Source organism: Stegostoma tigrinum, chromosome 2 (genome assembly GCF_030684315.1).
Source record: "Stegostoma tigrinum isolate sSteTig4 chromosome 2, sSteTig4.hap1, whole genome shotgun sequence".
NCBI classification, from domain to species: Eukaryota; Metazoa; Chordata; class Chondrichthyes; order Orectolobiformes; family Stegostomatidae; genus Stegostoma; species Stegostoma tigrinum.
Window position 1 is genome coordinate 76,351,252 of NC_081355.1, and position 23,610 is coordinate 76,374,861.

The window sequence follows — 23,610 nt, forward strand, 5'->3', positions numbered from 1 at the left end:
TATGAATACAGAGGTGACAAAAAGCAGTGGACCCAGCACTGATCCTCGTAGCACACCACTGGTCACAGGCCTCCAGTCTGAAAAACTACCCTCTAGCACACCCTGTCTCCTAACTTTAAGCCAATTCGCTTACAAATGGCTAGCTCCCCCAGGTTCTGTGATCTAGCTAGTTTACAAAGCAGACTTAAGTCTATCTAGACTAAGGTTCTAAGTGTTTGACCATGTCCACCTCTTGCTTTCAACGTTCTTTGTCACTTCTTCAAAAACCTCAAGTTCTTGAGCCATGATTTCCCAAGCATAAAGTTATGTTGACTATCCCCGATCGCTCTTTGCTTTTCCAAATGCATGTAAATCCTCTCCCTCAGATGCCCCTCCAACAACTTACCCAGCCATCTAATTCCCTCATTTTAAATTTACCACACTTAAGTAATGACACCACATTCATCAACCTCCAGCCTTTCAGCACCTCACCAGTGGCTACCAATGAGACAAATATCTCAGCAAGCAAATATCTCATCACTTCCTTACCTTCCTGCAAAGCTCTGGGATACACCTGATCTGGTCCTGGGGACTTGTTCAGTTTTATGCCTTTTAAGACATTCAGCACCAAATCCTCTGTAACATGGACACTTTAAAATATCATTATTTATTCCTCCAAGTTCTCTAAGCTCCATATCCTTCTCCATGCGAAACACTGATGTAAAATATTCATTTAGTATCTTCATCTCCTGCAGTTCCACACATGGGCAACCTTGTTGACCTTAAAAAGGAGCCCTTTTCTCTTCCTAGATAGATTCTCCAATGTCTGCAGTTCCTACTAAGATAACAAGGTGTAGAGATGGATGAACAGGGCAGGCTAAGCAGGAAGGCTGATGTTTCAGGCCTAGACCCCTCTTCAGAAATGGGGGAAAAGAGGGTGGGGATTCTGAAATATATATACATTGGTTAGGTCACTATTGGAGTATCGCTTTCAATTCTGATAAATAGGGAGGGGGGGGGGTAAAAAGAGGTGGAGAGGAGACAGACAAACAAGTCAAAAGAGGCTCGGATGGAGCCAGTAAAAGGTGAGTGCAGGTGGGGAGTTAGGGAGGAGGAGGAGGAGATGTGTCGGTCCGGGGAGGATGGACAGGTCAAGGGGGCAGGTTGAGGCTAGTAGCTGGGAGGAAGGGAGGGAGGAGCTGGGCTGGTTTTGGGATGAGGTAGGGGAGATTTTGAAGCTTGTGAAGTCCACATTGATACCATTGGATTGCAGGGTTCCCAAGCGGAATAAGACATGCTGTTCCTGCAAACTTCAGGTGGCATAGTTATGGCAGCGCAAGAGGCCCAGGATGGACATGTTGCCTGAGGAACGGCAGGGGGGGGGGGGGGGGGGGGGGGGTGGTGGTGGTGCAATGGTTCGCAACTGGGAGGTGCAGTTGTTCAGTGCGAACTGAGCGTAGGCATTCTGCAAAGCAGTCCCCAAGCCTCCGCTTGGTTTCCCCGAGGTAGATGAGGCCACAATGGGAACAGCGGATACAGTATACCACATTAGCAGATGTGCAGGTGAGCATCTGCTTGGTGTGGTAAGTCTTCTTGTCCTGGGATTGGGGGGGTGAGGTGTAGCACTTCCTGCAGTTGCAGGGGAAAAAAAGTGTGCCAGGTGGAGGGAAAAAAAAGGTCTTTGGTGGTGGGGCTGGATTGCAGATGGCGGAAGTGTCTATCCAACACATCATCCTCTGACACTTGCCTGGCCTTATTTACAAACAGGTCAATTTCGCTCCTTCTCCAGTAGATACACACTGAGTAAGAAAATCTACTTAACATACAAATTCCTCTCTATCCAAGCCCTCAACACTATGACGTTCCTAGTCTGGTTTGGAAAGTTAAAATCCCTTACCATTGTCAGTGGGATAAAAGGGCTCTAGGTTTTTGTACAAGTTTGCTTCAATTTTCCACTATGGGGTGAGGGTCTCCTGTCCAATCCCAATAAAAGGTGACCATACTTTTTTTTCTTACTTCCACCCAAATAACTTCATTGAATTTACTCCCAGAACATCCTCCAAATACAGCTACAACGTCAACCCCAAGCAAAAATTCCTCTCTCCTTCCCTTCTTACCTCCCTTTCCACCTTCAATCACATCTGGATGGGAGTTTGCTCGCTGAGCTGGAAGGTTTGTTTTCAGACGTTTTGTCAACATTCTAGGTAACATCATCATCAGTGAGCCTCCAGTCTCTGCTAAGAACCCTGATAATGGAGATCCCATGGGTGTCCCGTTGGTTTGTCCGTAGGTTTTGTTATTGAAAGTGAAGTGGGTGGTGAGGCATAGGTCCACTAGCTTGATGTTGTCCTTGCTGATAAGGTTGGTGGTGTCTGGTGTATGTCTCTTCTCTTCTTCTAATATAGTGTCAGTGTTCTAATAGTGTCATCAGTGTAACACTCTGATGAAGGGTCTAGGCCCAAAACGTCAGCTTTTGTGCTCCTGAGATGCTGCTTGGCCTGCTGTGTTCATCCAGCCTCACATTTTATTATCTTGGGTACACCCATGGGATCTCCGATATCAGGGTTCTTAGCAGAGGCAGTAATGTAGAGACTCGAACAAACAGCTCTGCCAATCATCCAACCCAAACTTTGGGTCCGCTATGTGAATGACACCTTTGTCATCACTAAACAAAACAAATTTAGAGGAAACCTTCAAGACCATCAATAATACCGTTACTGGCATAACATTCACAAAAGAGGAGGAAAACAACAACAAACTGCCATTCCTAGATGTCACAGTAGAGCGAACAGTCAATGGGGAACTTCAAACCAGTGTCTACAGGAAAACAACACATACTGACCAAATACTGAACTACAGGAGCAACCATCCCAACACCCACAAACGAAGCTGCATTAGAACATTATTCCAACGAGCCACCACACACTGCAGCACAGAGGAACTACGCAGAGCAGAGGAAAATCACCACCTATACAGCGTATTCAAAAGGAATGGGTACCCTATGAACACAGTCCGCCGATTCCTCAGCAATAAACGCAAACAGACAAAACGGGCTCAGAAACCATAACCACTCTCCCCTACATCAAAGACATTTCCGAAATGACTGCCAGACTACTCGGACCTCTTGGCATCAGGGTAGCCCACAAACTCACCAACACACTAAAACAGCAGCTAATGAACTGAAAAGACCCTATACAGACAACAAATAAAACGAACGTCATCTACAATATACCTTGCAAGAACTGTGACAAACACTACATTGGACAAACTGGCAGGAAGCTAGCCACCAGGATACATGAACATCAACTAGCCACAAAACAACATGACCCACTATCACTCGTATCCTTACGTACAGATAAGGAAGGACACCTTTTTGATTGGGACAACACATCCATCCTAGGACAAGCCAAACGGAGACATGCACGAGAATTCCTAGAAGCATGGCATTCCAACTGGAACTCCATCAACAAACACGTTGGCTGCAAATCAATCTACCATCCCCTGAGAAAAAGAACAGGAAATGACATCACCAACCCAAGGAAACCTAACCAGATAAATAGAAAAACAGGACATAACACCAGTGCTTCGGAGGCTCACTGACGATGTTACCTAGAATAGTGACAAAACGTCTGAAAACGAACCTTCCAGCTCAGTGAGCAAACTCACATCCAGAACCTCAACCGGAGCTACAAATCTTCTCAAAACTCGCTCATCACATCTGTACACTGCAACATTAAGCTGTCAGTCTTTTCCATCACTAAGCCACATTTCTGTAATAGCTATTAAGTCTAGTCCCAAATTACCGGCCATGTGGAGTTCATCTGCCCAGTCAAGTCCCTTGCATTGACTTAAACTGCATTAATCTCAGTCTTACCTCATTCCCTGCCATACTTCGCCCGTCTTCACTATTTAACTTGCCCCTCTTCTCTACTGTACCAGCCTCCGACTTCTGATCTCACTACCTCTAAATTTCAGTACATCTACAAGCTTCCCTCTATTGACAGAGCTTGCAACTAATTCTAATAAGTTGGTTTTGTGAAAGTGTTTAATCATGGTGACTTTTACCAATTACCCTGAATATTTCAAAACCTCCAGCTGTAACCACCTTAAAATGATAGGCAACAACCTGCTTCCCTCCTCCTGTTCAAGTAGTAGTACATTTGCTACCTCCTTCTCTGATGGAATTCGCTTTAATCTAGCAAAGTTTGGAAAGTTATCAAAAAGTTTATTCACTCATTAGCAGCCTTCTGGAGACCCTGTAACAAAATCCATCTGGACAAGGAGACTGATCTGCCTGCAGAGAATCCCTTCACTAGTGATAGTAAATTCACCACAATCCTTTCTTCTGCCAATCTCCTGAGTCAAAATCTCCAGGGGAACTGTTAATCCAGAAATCAGATAACTTTCTGGAGACCTGGGTTCGAATCCTGCCAAGACAGATGGTGGAATTTCAAATTCAGTACAATATCTAGAACTAACAGTCTAACAATGACCGTGACTCCATTTTTGATTGTTGGGAAAAACTCATCTGGTCCATTAACGTCCTTTAGGGAAGGAAGCTGCCATCTGTACTTGCTCTGGCCTATATAGGACTCCAGACCCACAGCAATGTGGTTGACTCTGAACTGTCCTCTGGATAATTAGGGATGGGCACTAAAATGCCATCTGGCCCAGAGATGTCCTCACCCCATGAACAAATAAAGGAAAAAACCCTATTATTGGGATTTCTTTTCCTATCTTCTACAAAGAAGACATAGCAAAATGCCTGTTCATTTCACTTGTTGCTTCCTTATTGCATTATCTTTTGGATTTCCAGCATCCACAGTACTGTGCTTATACTTACATGCTAAGTCAGGTCATTTGTTTTAACAAAGTTGATCTGATTTTATATCACTACATTAATTCACCATAACTGGAAACTTGAAGCACCAATTAAGTTTGGAGAATTATGCAAATTTTGCATACAGGAGCTTTCACATTAATTAGTGCCATGGACAACCAAGAGTTCTGCCTTGTTGGCAGGAGTTGGGGACCCTTATTCCATTTTCTAATTGTCTACAGTTCCCTCAAAAGTAGCAACACAAGTCAATAAAGGTCGTCAAAAAAGGCCTATAGTATGCTTGCTTTCATCAGCTGGGGCATCAAATATAGACGTGTAATGTCTGTTACAGCTAAACAAGGAAAAAAGTTTCCAGACGGGGTGGGTCTCTGGAATGCACTAACAGTGGGAAGCTGCAGACACAGGCACATTAGCAACAATTAAGGCGTACCGTGATAGAAATGAACAAAACACAAATAGGAGGTCTACTTAAGGACTTGGAATCGATATAGACTTGGTGGGCCAAAGGCTTGCTCCTGTGCTGTATTGCATTATATAAACTGGAGATCAAAGCTGCTCACTACATTTTACCATCATCTTCTCCATCTCTCAATTCCAAAGATTACTCACACTTGAAGGAAGAGATAACAGTATGGAGCTGGACAAACACAGCAGGCCAAGCAGCACAGGAGCAGAAAAACTGCCATCTTGGGGTCAGGACTTTCCTGCTTGTCGGATGCTGCCTAGCCTACTGTGTTCCTCCAGTTCCACAGTGCATTAATCTCAGACTCCAGCATTGGCAGTTCTTACTATCTAACATTGAAGGAATGCAGATCACACATTTTCCTCCCTCAAAGTGCAAATATAAGTATATACTTCCTCAAAAATAAAAATGCGACAGAAATTGATAACTTAGCCCAACTGGTTGGGGCAAAACGTTCATACCTCTACCCCCCAGCCTGATTCAGAGTCCTTGAGCAGACCTGCTCCTATTTACGTTCCGTTCTCGTCTATCATGATACGCCTTAAAATGATGCTAACATGCCTGTGTCTACAGCTTCCCACTAGCCTCTCCTAGTGAGAGCTTCAACTATTTATTGTGGCAACAAGCTCAATATATTGCTGAAAAGCAATTCAATTATCTGGACTCCCCTAGAAACGGAAACTCTTTTTTCACATCTACCGCTACTGGTCCACTTCATGCAGTTTTGCAGTCCCAATTTCTCTAAAACACATGGAATGTCCCACCAGAAATAAACAATTTTCCTCAATATTGCTCTTTATTTCTTTGCTCCCAGGTTACCAAGTTATAACTAATGCTAGTATTTCAGACTGAAAAACAGTTTTAAAAATTCAATCACCTTTTAATACATAAAGTCACTCTTTCTCCTTGATCAATACCATTTGTGAATTGCTCCCACATGCCTCAAACGGCCTTGGAATCCATCCACTAAAAACTAGTTATCACAGAAAGTGGAGTTAAAGTTTTGAAGCAATTGAGGTATTCGTACCTTTTATAAAAGGAAAGGTATCTTGATTTTAAAGACATCCCTTACCAGTCTAAATTGATTCCTTTATTAAATCAGGTTAGGCATTTCAATAAGGTTGTGCAAATGGGCAAGTGTGTCCTCTCTACTGCTTTCCCAAAAGTTATTCCAACATAATTACACACTAACCTTCCTCAGTCATTGGTTCAATCTACTATCCTATCCATGTCACATTCAGGATAAAGGGTGTTCTTAATAGACAGTCCTAGTACAAAAGGTTTTCCCCCTGGATATGAACTGAAATGATCATCATACTTAAGTGAGTATGCATATTAGATTGAGCAATATGCACACTCAATTATCAAATTGAACATTTAAAGTTAGGCAAAAAAACTCGTGAAAATAGTGGATGGAGGAATTTTAGGATCTCTAAAGTCTCCATTTCAAACCTATTGACAAACTAAAAATGTGCTTAGCAACATGGCGAAGGGAAAATTACCTTTTCATGCTTTGCACTGATATCCTGTCCTGCAGAGGAAGGAGTGTGTGAAAATAGTTTTGATATTTGAAGCAGAAGCATATTCTACCAAATACTATTTAAATCAACATAATTGCTGTAGTTGTTGGAACCAATTCTATATAGGTTGTTTAGCTTGGAAATGGAACAACTTTTAAAGTTTAAAATGTTTTTGAATTATTGAACTTCATGCCTAATATTTATGTTAAGCACCTTGAAGTTTAAAAAATAACCCCACTATGAACTGTCAGCCAAACATATCAGATTCAATTGTGGTCTGCTTTAAGTTTGTGTTTTTGAGAGATCTCAAATCAGACAGAACAAATTATGTAAGGTTTAGAAACAAAAGTCTTGTAGTGCTTAGATTTTGTAAAATTTGAATTGAAGTTTCAATAAGTTTGATCAAATTACATGCAGTTGATCCAACTTCTTCCTGCCTGCCTTCTTATAGTTTTATTATTAGTCAAGATTCATATCTGCATTTCATTCAAATTCTGCACACCCACAGGCTTGAACAATTCATTTTTCTCATTTCAAAAGCAACTTCAAATATTAAATATTCAGTACAAAGTGTTTGAATTCAAATTAAAATTCAAAACTAGAATAAAACTGGCCAATTTAGAAAGATTTTTACATTCAAAATAAAAAATTCTTGATCTGAATATTTAAATTAAATCTGCAATTTCATGAAACTGAAAAAACCCATTAAAATTGTTTCATAGCTACACTAAATTACAAATAAACATTTGTTTAGAAAGTGCAGAACAGAAATTATTAGGAATGATTTGACACTGCAATTTTAATCGTGCAATCACAGAAGTTCAAATCAGAATGCAGATTAAAGATCTACAGACTTGTCGAATTCTGTACAAGACCAATTTGTTATGCATTAGAAAGATCAACACTGACATGCTAAGCAAACTTGCAAGCTAAAAAGTCCAAGTTAAGCACAAACCATCACGACAAAGAAATGTGAAAGAAATCCATTTTGTTCAGTTGATTTGCTTTTAAAAACTTAAAAGTAGTCTTGACATTTGAGATCTACTTGCTAGTACCATCATAAGAGATGACTCTGTTGAAGGGGAACTCTTACTCACGTCATTTACATTAAGAAAAAAAACAACTTTTTCTGGAGGCATGATGAAATGCATCTACTAAAAAGTTTTAGCTATGGAACAAGCCATCAGTAGAAGTGATTGTCTTGGATATGAACCTGCAAATTATAGTCCAGGAAACAGATGATTCTCCCAGGCCAAGGGGGCCCCTGATAAAGTTTAATGCCTGCCAAGTGAGGGTGGGGATGATCAAAACATCAATCTGGTCACAAATTGCTACATTTAGTGGACAAACTTGCAAAATAAAACACCACAGCATACTTGCAAAATGTCCCAATGGATTTCAAGTTTCTTTGGGAGGAGGCAGAGTTTTTGTCAGTCTTATAGGTGAAATGAAATCTCTTTCTCACCATACTTTCCACAAGATCCTTTTAAACAGCATTACGTGAAGTGATTAAACGTGAACACAAATGTATGGCCAAGACTGCAGCAAAAGTAGCGGAAGCAATGAAGGGGCAATCCACAAGCGATCATAGTCATAAGAACAGGAGATTGCCACACAATCTTTGGAGCCTATTCCACCATTTAGGTTAGGCCATAGGTCATCAGAACATCAATGAACAAATGACTGAATCGTTACAGCACAGAAGCAAGCTAGCCATCCAGCCTGCAGTGCCAATGAGTCTGCTGCAAGGAAGGTGATTTAACCAGTCCCTCAAAACTTGTTCTACAGGTAACTATTAAATTCCTTTCAAAAACCACAGCTGCAGTTTTCAATGCATTCACAGTAAGAGCACTTCACCAGCTAGACCAATAATTATTGTCCATTCCTGATTACTCAGAGGGCAGTTAAAAATTGCTGTGGGTCAAGTCACATGTAAACCAGACCAAGCACGGCAGTGACCTTCCCTAAAAAGGACAGTGTATAGTCATTGACTAGTCATTAGACACAACTTCAGATTTTATTTCCAACATACTTTCACCCAGTAAATTAGAGATCTGTCCACATGCTGTATAAATCTTCAGTCAGCTGTGTTTGCAGCTTTTGCCAATCTTAAAAACTGGCGTTCTTACGCAGCTGATGGATCAAGGTTCCACGTGATTTTCTAGTTAAAAGAAAAAGCCTTCAAAAAGTCTTCTTATACACTTCAGTGTATTGTGAAAGCTGGATCTGCTAGGCTCTAAAGCAGAAGTAACTGCAGTCTCATTCCCAAAAATTCTGTGGTCCTAGGACACAAAGCTCCAGTGGACAACAGGCCACTGACGTGAGACTTTTTCACGAACACAGCAGGACAGCAAACAGGGTCTTCAAGAAGAAAGAAAAATCCAGATTTCTACTACTATCTTCAATGAAGTATTTTCTGATATTTAAGAAATGTGGCTGCACAATTTCTCACTGTCCTGTATTGTTTACCACTAAAGATCTATCACACCCTTTAACATAAAAAGGAAGAGAACATTTTATGCAACTCGGCCTCATCATTTACTCCTTAAATCTTTAGCCTGATCGTGGAACAACACCCCAAGGATTCTACATATTTCCGAATTAGTTAGAAATGTATGTACACACCAAAAACTGGATAAGTACTGAAAACATGGTTTAACTAAGGCTTTGGAGAACAGAAATCACCACTTCTTTTTCATCATATTCTATCCCTCAAGAACAGAGACAAAAACATTCCATCTGCACTGATGCAAAGCTTCCATGATGTGTTCATGGCACATAGCATAGACTGGTGAGTTTGCAAAACTATAAACAAAAATTTACAAAATACAACACAAGAGACTGATTCACTGATAATAACATGGAAGATTAAATTGCCACTACTACAGGCACCAAAGGGGTGCTACCAAAAGGTGAGAGAGATTATACTTCAGAAACAGTTTGCAAATTCTGGGTGATAAAAGCCTGAAGTTACCTAGATATTTTACAATATTACAGCATATTATTCATATGCAATGTGCAGTGCATGTGACTTTAAGTAGTAATGACACAAAGTTGGTTAAGCAATATTTCTAACCATGTCCCACGATGACAGGCAACCTTGCAAAGGGCTGAAAGAAAAAGACAAATTGAGTGACAGACACTAGTGAAATCTTCAAGAAGCTAATTATTCATAAAAATTTGTCCCCCCCCACCCCCACGGACAAAGCAAAAACAAGCAATTTATAGAAGAACCAGTGTAGGGCATTAAAACTAATATTGCTGCCCACTTTAATAGCAAATCACATTTACAATGCAAGCTTTTAAAATGTAAATCAATACTGTTGTCATTGTTAAAATGTGCTACGTAAATACAGGTTTGCCAAACAATAATGCCCTTCAAAGTGACCATTACCAAGCAAAATTGGACAAGATACAACTGAACTTCAAAAGTTCATGCCATGTTTGCATATTCTTTTATAGAAGGTTCAGAAAAACATCTGAACATTTAGCAAAGGTATTATTGAAAGCCATTTAATGTCTACTATACTTGAAGGCACAGAAATTAGCATCCTCTTAAACAGCTTAGATAAAATGTACTTAATTTTAAGTCCTCGGCAAGAAGTTGAGTGGTATTGCATACATCTTTCTGCAAAGATGTTCATTATCGGTACACAATCAACTTTTCACTCATGTTTAAAAAGATATCAAGTAAAAAAGGAGTCAGCCATTTTAAGTTCTAAAATTTACAGTTCAGGAGCAGTTTGGATTGACAATTCTAATTAACTAACATTTCTGTACAATATCAGCAATTAGATTTGCAGCAGCTTGAGAATTTAACTAGTTAATTTAATCTATTAAAAGAGAATTAACATTGAGCAAAAAAACTTTAAATTAATAAAGTAAACCCAACAAATTTTTAAATTGGTTTCACGTACTTCAGTAGCCTCGGTGACCAGTAGTTTAAAGAAAAGTGCTATAATTGGTCTCAAAATGTCCCTAATTCCAAAGGGGAGAAACAAGTCAGTAAACTAGCTCCCAAAAGTGATGTTCTTCAGTAACAGGTTGCCAGGTATGATAGGAACAATATCAAGTTCAAGTTCAAGTCAAACTCTTCTACCTGAATAGCCAGTCAGTCTTTACAATATTGTACCAGGCAGCCTTTAGTACATCAATCAAACCAAGGCATAAAGAACCAAAAAAAAGACATATTTGTTATCAATGTTCAAAACAATTATTTAAAAAACACTCAACTTTGTGTGCCACGCAAGGAAATAATAGGGCAGTCAACCAAAAGCTTAGATGAATATGCAGGATTGGAGAGGAGCAAAACAGAGGCAGAGGTTTGAGAAGGGAATAACGAAAAAAAAACTTTTCAGCAAAGGGGAAAAGAAACTGATCCCGTGAACAAGCTTGACAACAAGACAATGTTTTAATTTTTTCAACATTAAATCAGTTTGATCAGGGTATTGCTCAATAAGAATAAGTACTATGCATAATACTGACATTCCATTCTGTTGCAATAAAATACAAACCTTTTACTAGCATTTTAAGTTGTAATAAACAAAGCTTCGTTAGAACAGAGATGAATTGTATACAAGTTCAAATTCATGAAAGAAACTCATCACCTTTTGCAACGGTTTAAGTCTCAAGTGTTACTACTGAACTGCACTAGTAACTCCTCAAAAACAAGTTTATACTATTTCCCTAAATCTCACTTTACCTTTTCATCATCTCTGCATATTGCCCAAAATCTTGCAATTCAAAAAGCCAGAGAAAATCAAACACTGTCATGTCATTTGACAATTGAGGAATTATTCAAAGTTCATAGTTTACTTGCAAGATTACAAGGATTGTCTTAATTATCTATGTCCTTCAATTTACTTATTTTCTAAACCCAGTAAGCATTTCCTGATGTTCATGTTAAAAGTGGACAAGTTAAATTTTAATTCAACTTGTCAAATATAAACCGATACTTATGCATGACTTCGAACGGATTTTCTTACTAAAATCTTCAAATGGATGCAAAATTCCAAAATAGTTTTTAAACAAACATCTATTTTAAGATGCAGCATTATCCATTTTAAAGCAACATCGTAAAACTCTTTGTACAAAAACATTACAAGAAACAACTCAATTTAAAATAAAAATCTGATGCTGGGAAAAAAACAAAAATTGCTAAGAGAGACTCAGCTGGCCTGGTAGCATCTGTAGCAAGAAAACACGGTTATTAAAGGACAAGTGATCAGTGCTCTGAAGAATCACTGGACCTGTAACGTCAACTCTGCATCCTCACCACAGATGCCGGCAGACCTGATGAGCTTTTCCAGCAATTTCTGTTTTTGTTTCTTAAAGTCGGTTGACATTTATTCAGGATTTTAAAAGTCCGAATAACCTGTACACCATGTTTCATTTTCCCAGCAAAAGTTCTGCACATGTAGAAGTTAGTAAATTGGCCACACTTGCTTTGCATTTAAAAAGGGATATTTGTAAATCAGTGTGGTTTAGAACTGATTTGTCTAGGACATCATTTCCTGGCAGGGTTCATTGTTTGCAGGTCTTTTAATCTACAGCCATATCACCCACTTCTAAATATCCCTTAAGTACATAACTTAAACATTCCAAGAAACAGTAATTGTACAGTTACGATTATTTGTTAACAATCTTTATATTGAGACTGTAGAGTTAGAGGAAATAAGACCTTGCTATTCATTTAAAAAAGGTCAATGCTTTTACAAAAATTGCACTGCCTATAGATGAATTCTTAATGCAACTACATAAATCTCAAATCAAGCATTTTGTAAAAGCATTTGTTGTACAGTAATCAACACTAATGCCACTTAACTATGCTTCATGTTCATTTGACTAGAAAACGTTTAAAACAGTAAGTGAATATAGCCAAAAGCACATCACATTTCTTATTTTAAATACTAGGATAGTATTATAAACCTTTCAAATTTGATTGAACATCAACTATATTACCATAATATAGGTTAACCAGCACCACAATCTTAGAATATTGGTTGTTTACTGAACCCATAGTACACATAATCATTAGCAGGAAAGAAGCTGAAAAAGGAACCAATTTTCAGCAGTGGAGAGAATGTATTCAGAACACAGTCCTAAGCCAGTTATAAAATGAACTCATACATATGAATTAGGAGCAAAATTAAGCCTTTTGTCCCTCTAAGCTGCTCAAACATCATGGCTGACTTGATTACTCAAGATTCCTGCCTAACTACATTAAGCTTAGCCCCCGCCTTGCTTATCAAAAAGTCTACCTATGCCTCAAAATATTGAAAAGGATGCGCTTCCACCACCTTTTGAGGAAGCGAGTTCCAAATTATAATCACCAGTCCTAGAGTCACCTACAAGACGAATATCCTTTACACAACCATTCTGTCACGGTTGCTCAGGATCTGAAGTTTAAGTAGTCACACCTTGCTCCTAACTCCAGAAGATAAGCCTAAACTTGTCCAAAAAAATTTCCTCAAAAGGTTCAGAAATACTTCCTTTATTTAAGGACAAATGTAAATGTGTTGGAAAACAATACTGTACACAACACTCCAGATGTAGTCTCAGCATTGCCGCATACAATTAAACCATCTCAACTTGTGTACTGAATTCCTCTGCAATAATTGAAAAAATTCTATTAGCTTTCCAATTACTTGCTGCACCTGCATATTAGCCGGTTGCAATTCATGCACTCAGACTGCCAGAAACATTTTCCCACAGAACACTATTTGCTAATCTTTTCCCATTGACAACCTGTTTCACTCTGAAGCCTCCTTATGTACTGTCTACTTTTTCTAAGCGTGTAGGAAAGTATTTTAGAGCTTTCGACCTTGCACTCAGTTAAATCATGAAAGCAGTCTTGAAACAAGAGCACCAATTTATACGTTTAATATCTTCTATTGTATGAAAAAGAGTGGGTCCACTTCTCACCACCCTCATCTGTTTTTCCATTCTAATGCTGAAAAATACAAGACAAATGCTTCGACTTTACATATTACCAATTATTTACTTTCCTGCTCATCTTATCACATAAGCAAATTCTGCCACCATATCTTTAATTCCTCAAGTCCTTTTTTGTAAACTGGAAAATTTAGAGGCCCCTGCAATGATCCCTGCAGAGAACTACTCATTACATCTTGCCAAGGAGACAATTTATCTTTCTGCCTATTGGTTCCTGTTAGCAAGCCAGTCTTCCAGCCATGCCAGTAGGTTTTCATTTACACCTTAAAATTAAGGATAAGAGTTATTGCAGTTTATCAAAGGCCTTCTACAAAACCAAGTGTAGTACATCCACCAGTTCCCAGTTATCCACACAACATGTTACCCTCCCCCACCAAGAAAAACTTGCCATTTTCCTGTCAAAATGGTGATTCTGCCCAATTACTTGGATAAACTAACAGTGCCTGGCTAAAACACCTTCAAATGTTTTATGAAAGAAGTGAAACTAACTGGCCTATACATCCAGCTTTGTCTCCCTTTTTTTGGAAAGGTAAGTAACTACAGTTGCTATTTTCCAATGAAGCGAACCCTTCCTGAAATCAAAATTAATTTTGGAAAATTGAAAACAATACACCAGTTAATTCACCAGCCACTTCTTTTAAGACCCCAACTTGTGGAAGTCACTTTTGCTAAACCCTGCCTTTTCAACTTGGCAACAGTTAAGTTCAAATCCTCTTCAACATGACAGTTTTGTGTCGTGCACCATTGGATATCTTTATAAAATGGTTAAATCAATCAGGTAAACACATTAACGTGTTTTTATTGTCTAGCATATCAGATATGGCTTTTTTAAACATTTTATCTTAAAAATGACTTGAGAACTGAAAAACGTAAGCCACATTGTAACTGAATCTCACCAAGTGATCATGGATGTTGCACCACATATTTGTTTAAATAGTTGAGATATTCTTGGTCATTTTTAGACCAGCACATGAGCAAGTATACAAGGTGAGATTTTCTTTCAAAAGATTCTATAGATTGATCAGTCTATTTGTAACTGCTGTTTACCTGAAGTGATCATGTACTGCCCTACAGTAATTTACCAGATACTCAGTGCAAGCATTTGGATACTCTCAGTTTCTAAGTTTAATATTAATTGAATACAGAATTTAATTCATAAAGGACATGCTAGCCTTTTCACGTTTTCTATGCAATTAGAAAACGCCCAGTATCTTTCTTCAGGTAAAGTGCTGTTAGTAACAGATCAAAAATTGCTAAGATTAGCTATTTTTGCATTTGTAACAGTAAGCCATTGACGCACCAAGCCACACCATGTTAGTAGTAAAACAGAATTTTCACTGACCAAAGCTATTTTAAATTAGACATTTTCTCACTCCTAAGCAATCACCACAATGACTATGATAGATACATTGTAAAGTTCAATAATACCCACAAAAAGATAATTTGCCTCTTTTTGCCTGCATTCTGCTAAAATAAAAATTCCACAGTCATTCAAGAAGGACCTTCTCAAAAAAGGATGTCAACAGCCACCCTTAAGTCACAAAATGTAACTTGGCTTTTAAAAAACAACTGGGTAAACCCTACTTGTTTTATCCCAACAGAAACTGGGTCAAACATCTTGAGACTAAAATGTTTTAATAGGGGTTTCCAGAAAATAAAAACTAAGTAAGACCACACAATGACTCTCCACACATAGACACTATATAGAAAGGTGATCCAATTTCTATTGCTTACTCCATAAAAATAGTTTTGATCAATTAGATCCAAGACATATGCTGCAAATAGACAAGTACATAGTTTAGTGCAGATCAAACAATTCAAAATTAAGTCTCATTTAAACTAGTGAGGAACAAAATTCAAAGACAACTTGCTGTGGGAAATCTGCAACAGATTGCAAATTTAAAAAAAAAGACAAAAAAAGGTGTAAAATGAAACTGGTTTTAAAACACAATGACGATCTACACAATTTGGGTTGCTATACTGAACAAACTTGACAAATTACACTAGCCATTTTCTACATATTTAACAAATTGCTGTTCTAAGATAACACCAGAGCATAAGCACTTCTACCAGATTTAAAATCTGCAAGTTTGGTAAATCTATTACTTTTGATTGATATGTCCACACAACAGCATTAGCTGTAATATAGCCAAAAGAACAATTTCCACAACTTTAACCCCAAAATATGCAGAGAAGGATAAAAAAAATTAAAAGTTGTAGGAAACCACAAACATCCTGCTAATGCTGTTCAACAATTAAAAGCAGTCAGCTGCCTAGTATGCAATGGCTGCCTGCTATACTGATTATATGGTGTGGAGTTATAGTTAGAGGTCAAGGAGGAAGTAACCCTAGACAGAGAACACCACCCACTTCACTGCCATTTTTAAATTATTTCTTTTACAGAGAAAAAAAAATACCAATTTGGACCTCAAACTTCACTCAAAAAGGATGCAAAGAGAAAAGTTCTTTATGAAATATTTACAATTTATTTTCAGGAAAGTATTTTGTTCACCCATTGTTCTATGGAAATTGTAGAAATTCAGAACAGATTTTAATCCCAGGTGGCAAGTGTCAGATCTGAATCCATCCCCCAAAACTAAACTGTCCACTGCAGAACAAATGACAGCAGGCTGTTTGCATAAATCAGATTGTGAACACGTATATTGTCCACTGGACACCAGCTGCTGTGATATCAAGCAAAGACTATAGAACTCCGCTACAAACTCTGCTATTAAATGTCAATTTTGGACTAGTGATTGATGTACAGAAATGAAGTTCAGCATATTTGAAAAAAAAAAACATTGAGTGCCTCACAAATTTAGTGGAGGACAAAGTTTTTATAAGCCAAGAGCATGCAAGACGGACACAGGGACACTTATTTTATCACTGAAATCGTTTAGCAAAAATTGCATCTCAAATTCATTTTAAGTGATCCTAATTTATAATTCAGTTCATTTTCTTCCAGCTGCTTGTATTGAATACATAGTTTTGAAAAGACCCTGCAAAACTGACGAATATTCAGACTTTGGTTATGCATTTTAAAATGTTAGAAAAGCATATATTCAAATGAGGCCTAAAGGAGGTTTAACCCTCCCCTATTATATACACACACACCAACTCTTCTACCATGTAAGAGTTGACCAAGCCCTCTCCAATAACTGTGTGCAGTCTTTCATCTTTTTAATGCTTCAGTAAGTGCTCTATGGCACCATATTCCCAACCTGCCTTTCACAGCAGGTACAAAGGTCGCTTTTGCAATGGTGGGCGTACCCACATCAGTTCTGAACGTTCCAACGTGAGCTGGAATGCAATGACTGGTAAGCCCAAGAATTTCACTTTGAATAACAAATTAAGCACACTTTGTCCTGATTGGCCCTCTGGCCTCAACACAACTTTATGGAAACCCTTACTAACACCGCCTCTTGACCTTTCTTTACGTGATGAGGATGTGGATTAGCAGTACCCCACTCAGTTGCCTCCAAACCTCATGGCAAAGTGAACAGAATAAAAGGAAGCTACTTACTGCTTTACTATGCACATCAAGTTACAAGAGAAAAACAACTGGATAATTCAAACTGCATTTTCCCCAACATGAAACAAGAAGAAAACAGAACTCCAGCACTTGGATAAATAAGCACATCATGCACTGATGAACTAAGCAGGAAGACCAGGGTGAAACAATCACATCTAAAAATCAATTGTCATCTGTCATTAGTAAAGCATGTTGCCCCTTTCCCTCTCCACCCCATCCCAAGCCCACAATTTGGGCATTAATGAATGTTTACTAGAAATGGTCAGCAAAGTAGGATTTGGAAAAAACCTCATACAAAACAAAGAATATACATACTAAAAAAGGTATGTACACTAGTTCATTTTGGACCAAAAAGTGAATATGTGTGTGGGAAAGGCTTTAAGTACAGTTCACAGAATTTACATACTTTACAGGAGCCCACCCAGTTTGCTGGTAAGCATGCATTTTTTTGGAATTTTGCTGAGGCAAAGTTACTCAAAAGCTAATACCTGATCAATATTCTGCCCAAAACACAACAAGCACAAGGAATTTATATAAAAATACCTTCAAATGGTGGTTGGAATTAGAAAACAAGAACACCAGATCTACATTTCTTCCAAAATGAAAAACCTTTACTTCTACAGCACTGAAATAACACCACAAAAATGAAAATATATGCATATTTCTCTATATACAAAAGTCTCACACACCCCATTCAGAAAATTAAAATCGTAGTATTCAATTTTAGACTAGTGATTGGTGTATAGAGATGAAGTTCAGTATGTTTGAAATATATAATACAAGCACCTCACAAATTTGAGGCCACACTGTAGAGATTCTATGAACTTTATGACAAGTTTTTGAGCCAAGAACCTCGCCATGCCCATCTCCTTGCTTTCAATAAAATACTAGCATTCAAAGTGGTACTGAGAATTATTTCCTTCTCAAAAGAAGAAAAAAGTTTTCCTCCATTGCTCCAAGGTGGTGGAAAAATGAATTTGTACGATTGAGTTTGAGGTCAACAATACAGGTATTTGACCACATGGCTGAAAAAAGACTGAGGTTACATCACTGGCCAGTTGTTTTAAAAAAATACACATTCTCTAACCTATTTTAACTTCAACATTATTTGTTAAAAATCTTACCAATTTCAAGAAGGACACGGCTAAAGATAATACAAATTCAACGAGTTGCCTTATTGTACTGCAGTACTATTGAAACTGCAGTTGCAGAATGCAAAGCATGGACAGAACCAAGTTCTTTTGCAAACTACAAAACACACTACTTGCCAAAAAAAGTAGTACACATGCCTCTTTACGTGTTTTACTTTTAGCATACAGTCTCCTTTAGAAGACTGCATACTTTCATGTCTGTTTCCTCATGTCTCCAGTATTTTGGGGGGGTTATGTTCACTTAAAGTGCTAGGAGATCTAAAGGAAGGCAATTTTAAAACACAACTTTGCATCAAAATTCAGAAGTATAATATACCAATGTGAAACTCAAGATGGCCTCCTCAACTAGACTGCACACTTCACCCTTCTATAATGCATAGGAGTCACAGTGGTCATTCATGCCAGAATAATACTTCAACCTTCATATCGGTGCAAAGCTGTTTCAATTGTACACTAGTAATAAAAGGGAGCAGAACAAAAAGTGGAAATTAGCAATCTAAAATTGTGCTTTCAACAGGGTGTGAATTAAGTTTCAGAATATATTCAGATTGTTACAAAGTGTTCAAAGGTTTTCTAAAATTACATTTATTTGAAACTTGTGGCAACTTTTGATCTAATGTTAGGAACAAAAAAGGCAATTAATATTGCAGATCTGAATTTTCAAAGAATCTTCAAAACTTTTAAATTCGCAAAAGATTTTATTTTTAAAATAAGTCCTTAAACTTTAAGTTCAGAATAGAAGCAACAATTTCTGAAATTGTAAGATGAAAACCCCAGCAAGAAAGAAAACAAACAGACCAGAGAAACTAATTTGGCACAACTATTCACTCTTTGCATTTACAAAATAATGTGAAGTTATCAAAAGAATCAAGAACTGAAATACAAGAACATTAGCAAAATGATGAGTAAAATAGTTTGCATGGTTTATATTTTTCATTCTTTCTAGAAATTGGTTAAAAACATGGTAAACCTTTTACTGAGAAAACTTTTGAGTTCTTTAAAAAAAATTCAGCAATTTATAAATTCAAATCATAGCATATCCAGCTTTAAATGCCATGGTTCAAAAGTTACAATTTAGCTTTTAGATTCAAATCTTAAATCCTTCTGAACATTTAATATTTAAAATTCCTGCCTGGTTTGCAAAGAAAGAGGACTGAAGATTAATAATTTAGACATCCTGTACTAATGAACTACAGGGAATATGGAATAAAAGTTGTACAGTTTGAGGCCAAACAAATGGAAGAAAAGGTGAAGAGAAGAATCACACAGGAAGCAATGTAAAGTAACTCCCATGCCAAATTTTGCCCATTCAAGCATTTCTCTCTCTCACACACAAATGTAGCATTTTCAACAACCTTCAGACGTAACCTCATGACACTCCATGTAAATCTGTAAAGTTACATTAAACCAAAAGCTGAAGCACAAAGAATGGAGGCATCTTTTGAAGAGTGAATGAAATCAAATCTCATTTTAAGTCTGGTCCTCAAAAGTTTGTTTTTTCTACTGAGAAACTTGAAGCCAGCCAGGTGAGGAAATAGGTCAAAAACTAACCTAGTAATTTTTGTATTACAAAAGCATCCTGTGACAAACAATTCAACTTCTATCAATCCATATGGAACGTTCAAACCAATAGTGATCTTTATTTTAAAAAGCCAACAGTTGGCATTGCTTTCTAAAGCTATTAAATCCTGTTTTAGAACTGTCAAATTAGCCTTAGAGTGAAATATTGATGTTTAACCTCAACACTCCATACAATATCAATTATATATTTTGGTAACAACATTTTTGAATAATCTTAATGCACAGTTTTAAGATCGATGAACAATCGATTGCACATTAGGGTTCACGTGAAGCAACAAATACACAAGAATTAATTCCCTTCCCTATCAAATGATCTCTTACATTTCGTGGACAATAGAGGAAACATTGAATTGTGATTTTCGTTTTGTTGGCTCTTAAATTGAGAGCTCCTCACGTGTTTGTCGATTAGCATGATGCAAAGCATCTCAGATCATTTCCTGCTGACGCCCAAACTTCTCAAAAAACACTGCACCAGGTCTCGTTTTAAAACTAGAAGTGTGTTCTGGTGTCTTCTCAAATAAAATATTTTTGATCAAATACTCCAGTGATATATAAAAGAAATAAAAGAATTCAACTAGAAACCAAAACAAAAGTACAAAGGGACATTTAAAAAAAGTATCCGAGATTCAAACGGTAATTAGTTTCTAACTTAAGTAGACGGATCCCAGAGACTCGTAGGGTTTAAGATAACCTTGAATTCCAAACAGATATAATCGCTAATTAGTCAGTTGTAGTCTAATTCTCTCTGATCGGAAAGAAATCTGATACGAATTAAAGTTTCTTTTACCTTTGTCGTTTAGGAACGGAGTGCTCCACTTCTATAGATTTCCCATGCAGCTCAACTTTACCTGAAGCAAAGCACAAAATACAATGCGTATTAAGCACTTGAAAACGTTTAAAATCGACCGTTCAGCCAAGATTATTTTTAATTATCTTCTGTTGATCTTAAGCGTTAGGTTTGCAGTTGAACAACAACTTGCTGGGCAACTATGTTACAAATCTCGGAACAGTGTCGACAAGAAAGTTCGGCGTAGAACGTAAAGGAGTCGGTCAACTGTAGTCACAAAACTGATATGAACAAGTACAATTTGAAATTTTTTTTTAAGAAAACGTGAACTCAATTGCTGTGCTCTAATTCTCAGCCATTTTTCTAGTGGTCGAGTGCTAAAGGACACTTTTGGGACTCAGTATGGCCGACTACAAATGCGTTCGCGCTGGGGGACGGAACGAATGAAAAAAAAATTGATATTGTCAATAGTTTTCGGATAGTGAGCTTTCATTTGTCTTTATTTCTGTCAGAAGTATAAGATTTGAAGTGCGTATTCCTTTCCCGGTGCGCACTGATTTGAATGATGGCTCCGAGCTGCCGCTGGAGTTATTAAAGGCCTACTCTCACCAAGAAGGTACAACAACACGGGCCGAATTCTCCGACCCCAGCCCAATTACACAAGATCAATAAAGAGTTGACAAATTAAAGAATCCTGTACAGAATGCATCCCCGTATAGTTACTGTCAATCCACTGAACGCTTGAAGTGTAACAATTCAATGGGGGAAAGAAAAGACCGCGTGCAGATGCAGAGGAATAACGGGTGGGGGTTCCAAATGTTATTTAGATTAGGTTAAAAAGAAACCCAATTTCTGTGCGAACGTCACAAGAAAATCCAGTTTAGGTGTAGATACGAGGAGTGGATATTTGCAAAACACACGGGTGTAAGCAGCTTCGTCTCGCCCGCGCCCCCAGTCGATTTGTGCGAAACTGGTGCGCAAGGAGCTGCCTTAGGCCTCCCACCAAACAAGGTTCACGACTGTTTGTTTCAAAACTTGAGGTAATATTAGACTACAAGGGATTAACTCGCTTACCTGACAGAGTATCTATCGCCTTCATAGCACAGTTATCATCTGGGCAATCGACAAATGCATAACCAGATTTCACCAGAAACTGTCCAGTGAAGGGAATCTTCCATTCCTTGAAAAGACTTTCCAAGTCCACAGTGGTTACGTTTTCGGTGAGATTCCCAATGTACAGCTTGTTCATGTTGCTAAAACTGCAAAAAAAAAGACAAAGATCCTTCCGTCCTTATCTTCCCTTTGGAGAAATAATCGGTCGATTTAAATATAAAGATGGGAGCGAGAAGAGTCCTTACAAAAAAAATACACGCGATGATAAAATAAATCCCCAGAAGTAGTATTAGCAGTCTAGAATGGCGGGCTTCGGAGAGAGAAAAAAACTATTTTTTTGTCTTTCCCCCAAAACCCCTTTCGCAAACAGGCTGTGAAAATGTCACACTACGTTACTACTAGCACCGCCTCTGAATAAAATGCAGCTCCAAAAAATCCCCGAATATTCCGGCTGAATGAGCCACGTGGTCAAACTAATATCAACTTCTCACGTGAGGAATGCCAGCTATTCAATGATACTGGGAGAGAAACGGAGGGAGGGACGAGCTGTACTCCAAGAATCCGAGAAACATATTGATTGTGGAATAATAGTAGTTTGGAGCGCTCTCCATTTTTTTCCCTCTTCCCATTTTCCGTCTTCTCATTCGCACACAGCTTGACTCTAGGATCCTATCAAGCGTCTCCAGCCTCGCTACCATTGACCAAGTTTTTTTTGCTCTCTCTCCCTCTCTGCCTGCAAATTTCATTCATTGGCTTAGATCAGGCTGCCATTTACAAGGGCGATGGCGCGAAAATTCTCCTGACTGTTGCAGTTCCCCAATGTGGTGATGGTTATGCGAGTTATTGGTCTGGTTGATCGGTGGGGGTTGGGGCTGGTTGTGTGAGGCGAGGCGGGGGAGGGAGTGCATTTTCGCTGTGATCTGCCCATCTTTTGCGTCCCCTCCCTGTTTAAAGCTGAATAATGTGGTAACGATACCGTGTTCAGGAGATGTCTAATCGGGTCGTGCCAAAACCGATACGTTGCAATGGCTGCTCCTTTATTATTGGAGACGTTGTTCTTTTATTATTAAACGACGTTTTTACCCCCAGATTTTGGTTGGTTGATGGGATCCACTGAATGGGTAATTACATTATCTCATTGAAATGTTGGTCGAAAGTGATCTTTTGAAAGTTGTAGCAGTTTCGACGTTTTCTTACGCTATTCGGCAACTCCACTATTGTTCACACGAGGCGACGTTACCTCTATAAAATATTGGAACTCCAGGTCTTTGATTTATTTTCAAAGGTCGTTTGTTTAAATGTGTGCCCACAGGCAAGTTTTGTTAAAAAAAATAAAAGCGTATCAGAATTATTTTTTAAAATAACTCGTGCTGAGCTGTCGTTGGCGCAGTTCTTCTTAAAAAAAGAACGTTTTCGTTTTTTGGAAAAATAGCTAACTAAATTCACATTGCACAACTTTATTGGCGGAAGTGTTCAGAACGAACGAAAATCTACATCCGAGATTCAAACCCGTCTCCTTTGTTGGCAATCGCGTATGTGTGAAGTTCGGTATTGTCGATTTAAAAATTGTGCAAAGCCACTTCGCTCTTTACGGACGCATCTAATAATTTCCCCGCCCGGCACGAGGGGGTAATTTCGTTATAAAAATAAAATAATCGTTAGTGAATGAAGTTGTACCTTGCGATCATTC

The 23,610-nt window shown here is 38.1% G+C and overlaps 1 protein-coding gene across 5 annotated transcripts in view; it reads right to left on the reverse strand.

Annotated features, from left to right (window-relative positions):
* Positions 1 to 22,730, reverse strand: part of igf2bp3 (insulin-like growth factor 2 mRNA binding protein 3) — a 117,838-nt gene extending 95,108 nt beyond the window's left edge. For 3 of the 5 annotated variants that reach the window (XM_048558698.1, XM_048558688.1, XM_048558678.1), the window contains exons 1-2: positions 21,882 to 22,405; positions 20,808 to 20,868 (exon numbers count right to left, since the gene is read on the reverse strand). In XM_048558698.1, coding sequence (XP_048414655.1) covers positions 20,808 to 20,868; positions 21,882 to 22,056 — 236 coding nt within the window. In that variant the 5' untranslated portion in view covers positions 22,057 to 22,405. The other 2 variants (XM_048558670.2, XM_048558659.1) reach the window with 2 other exon arrangements.
* Between the last annotated feature and the right edge of the window lie 880 nt (positions 22,731 to 23,610).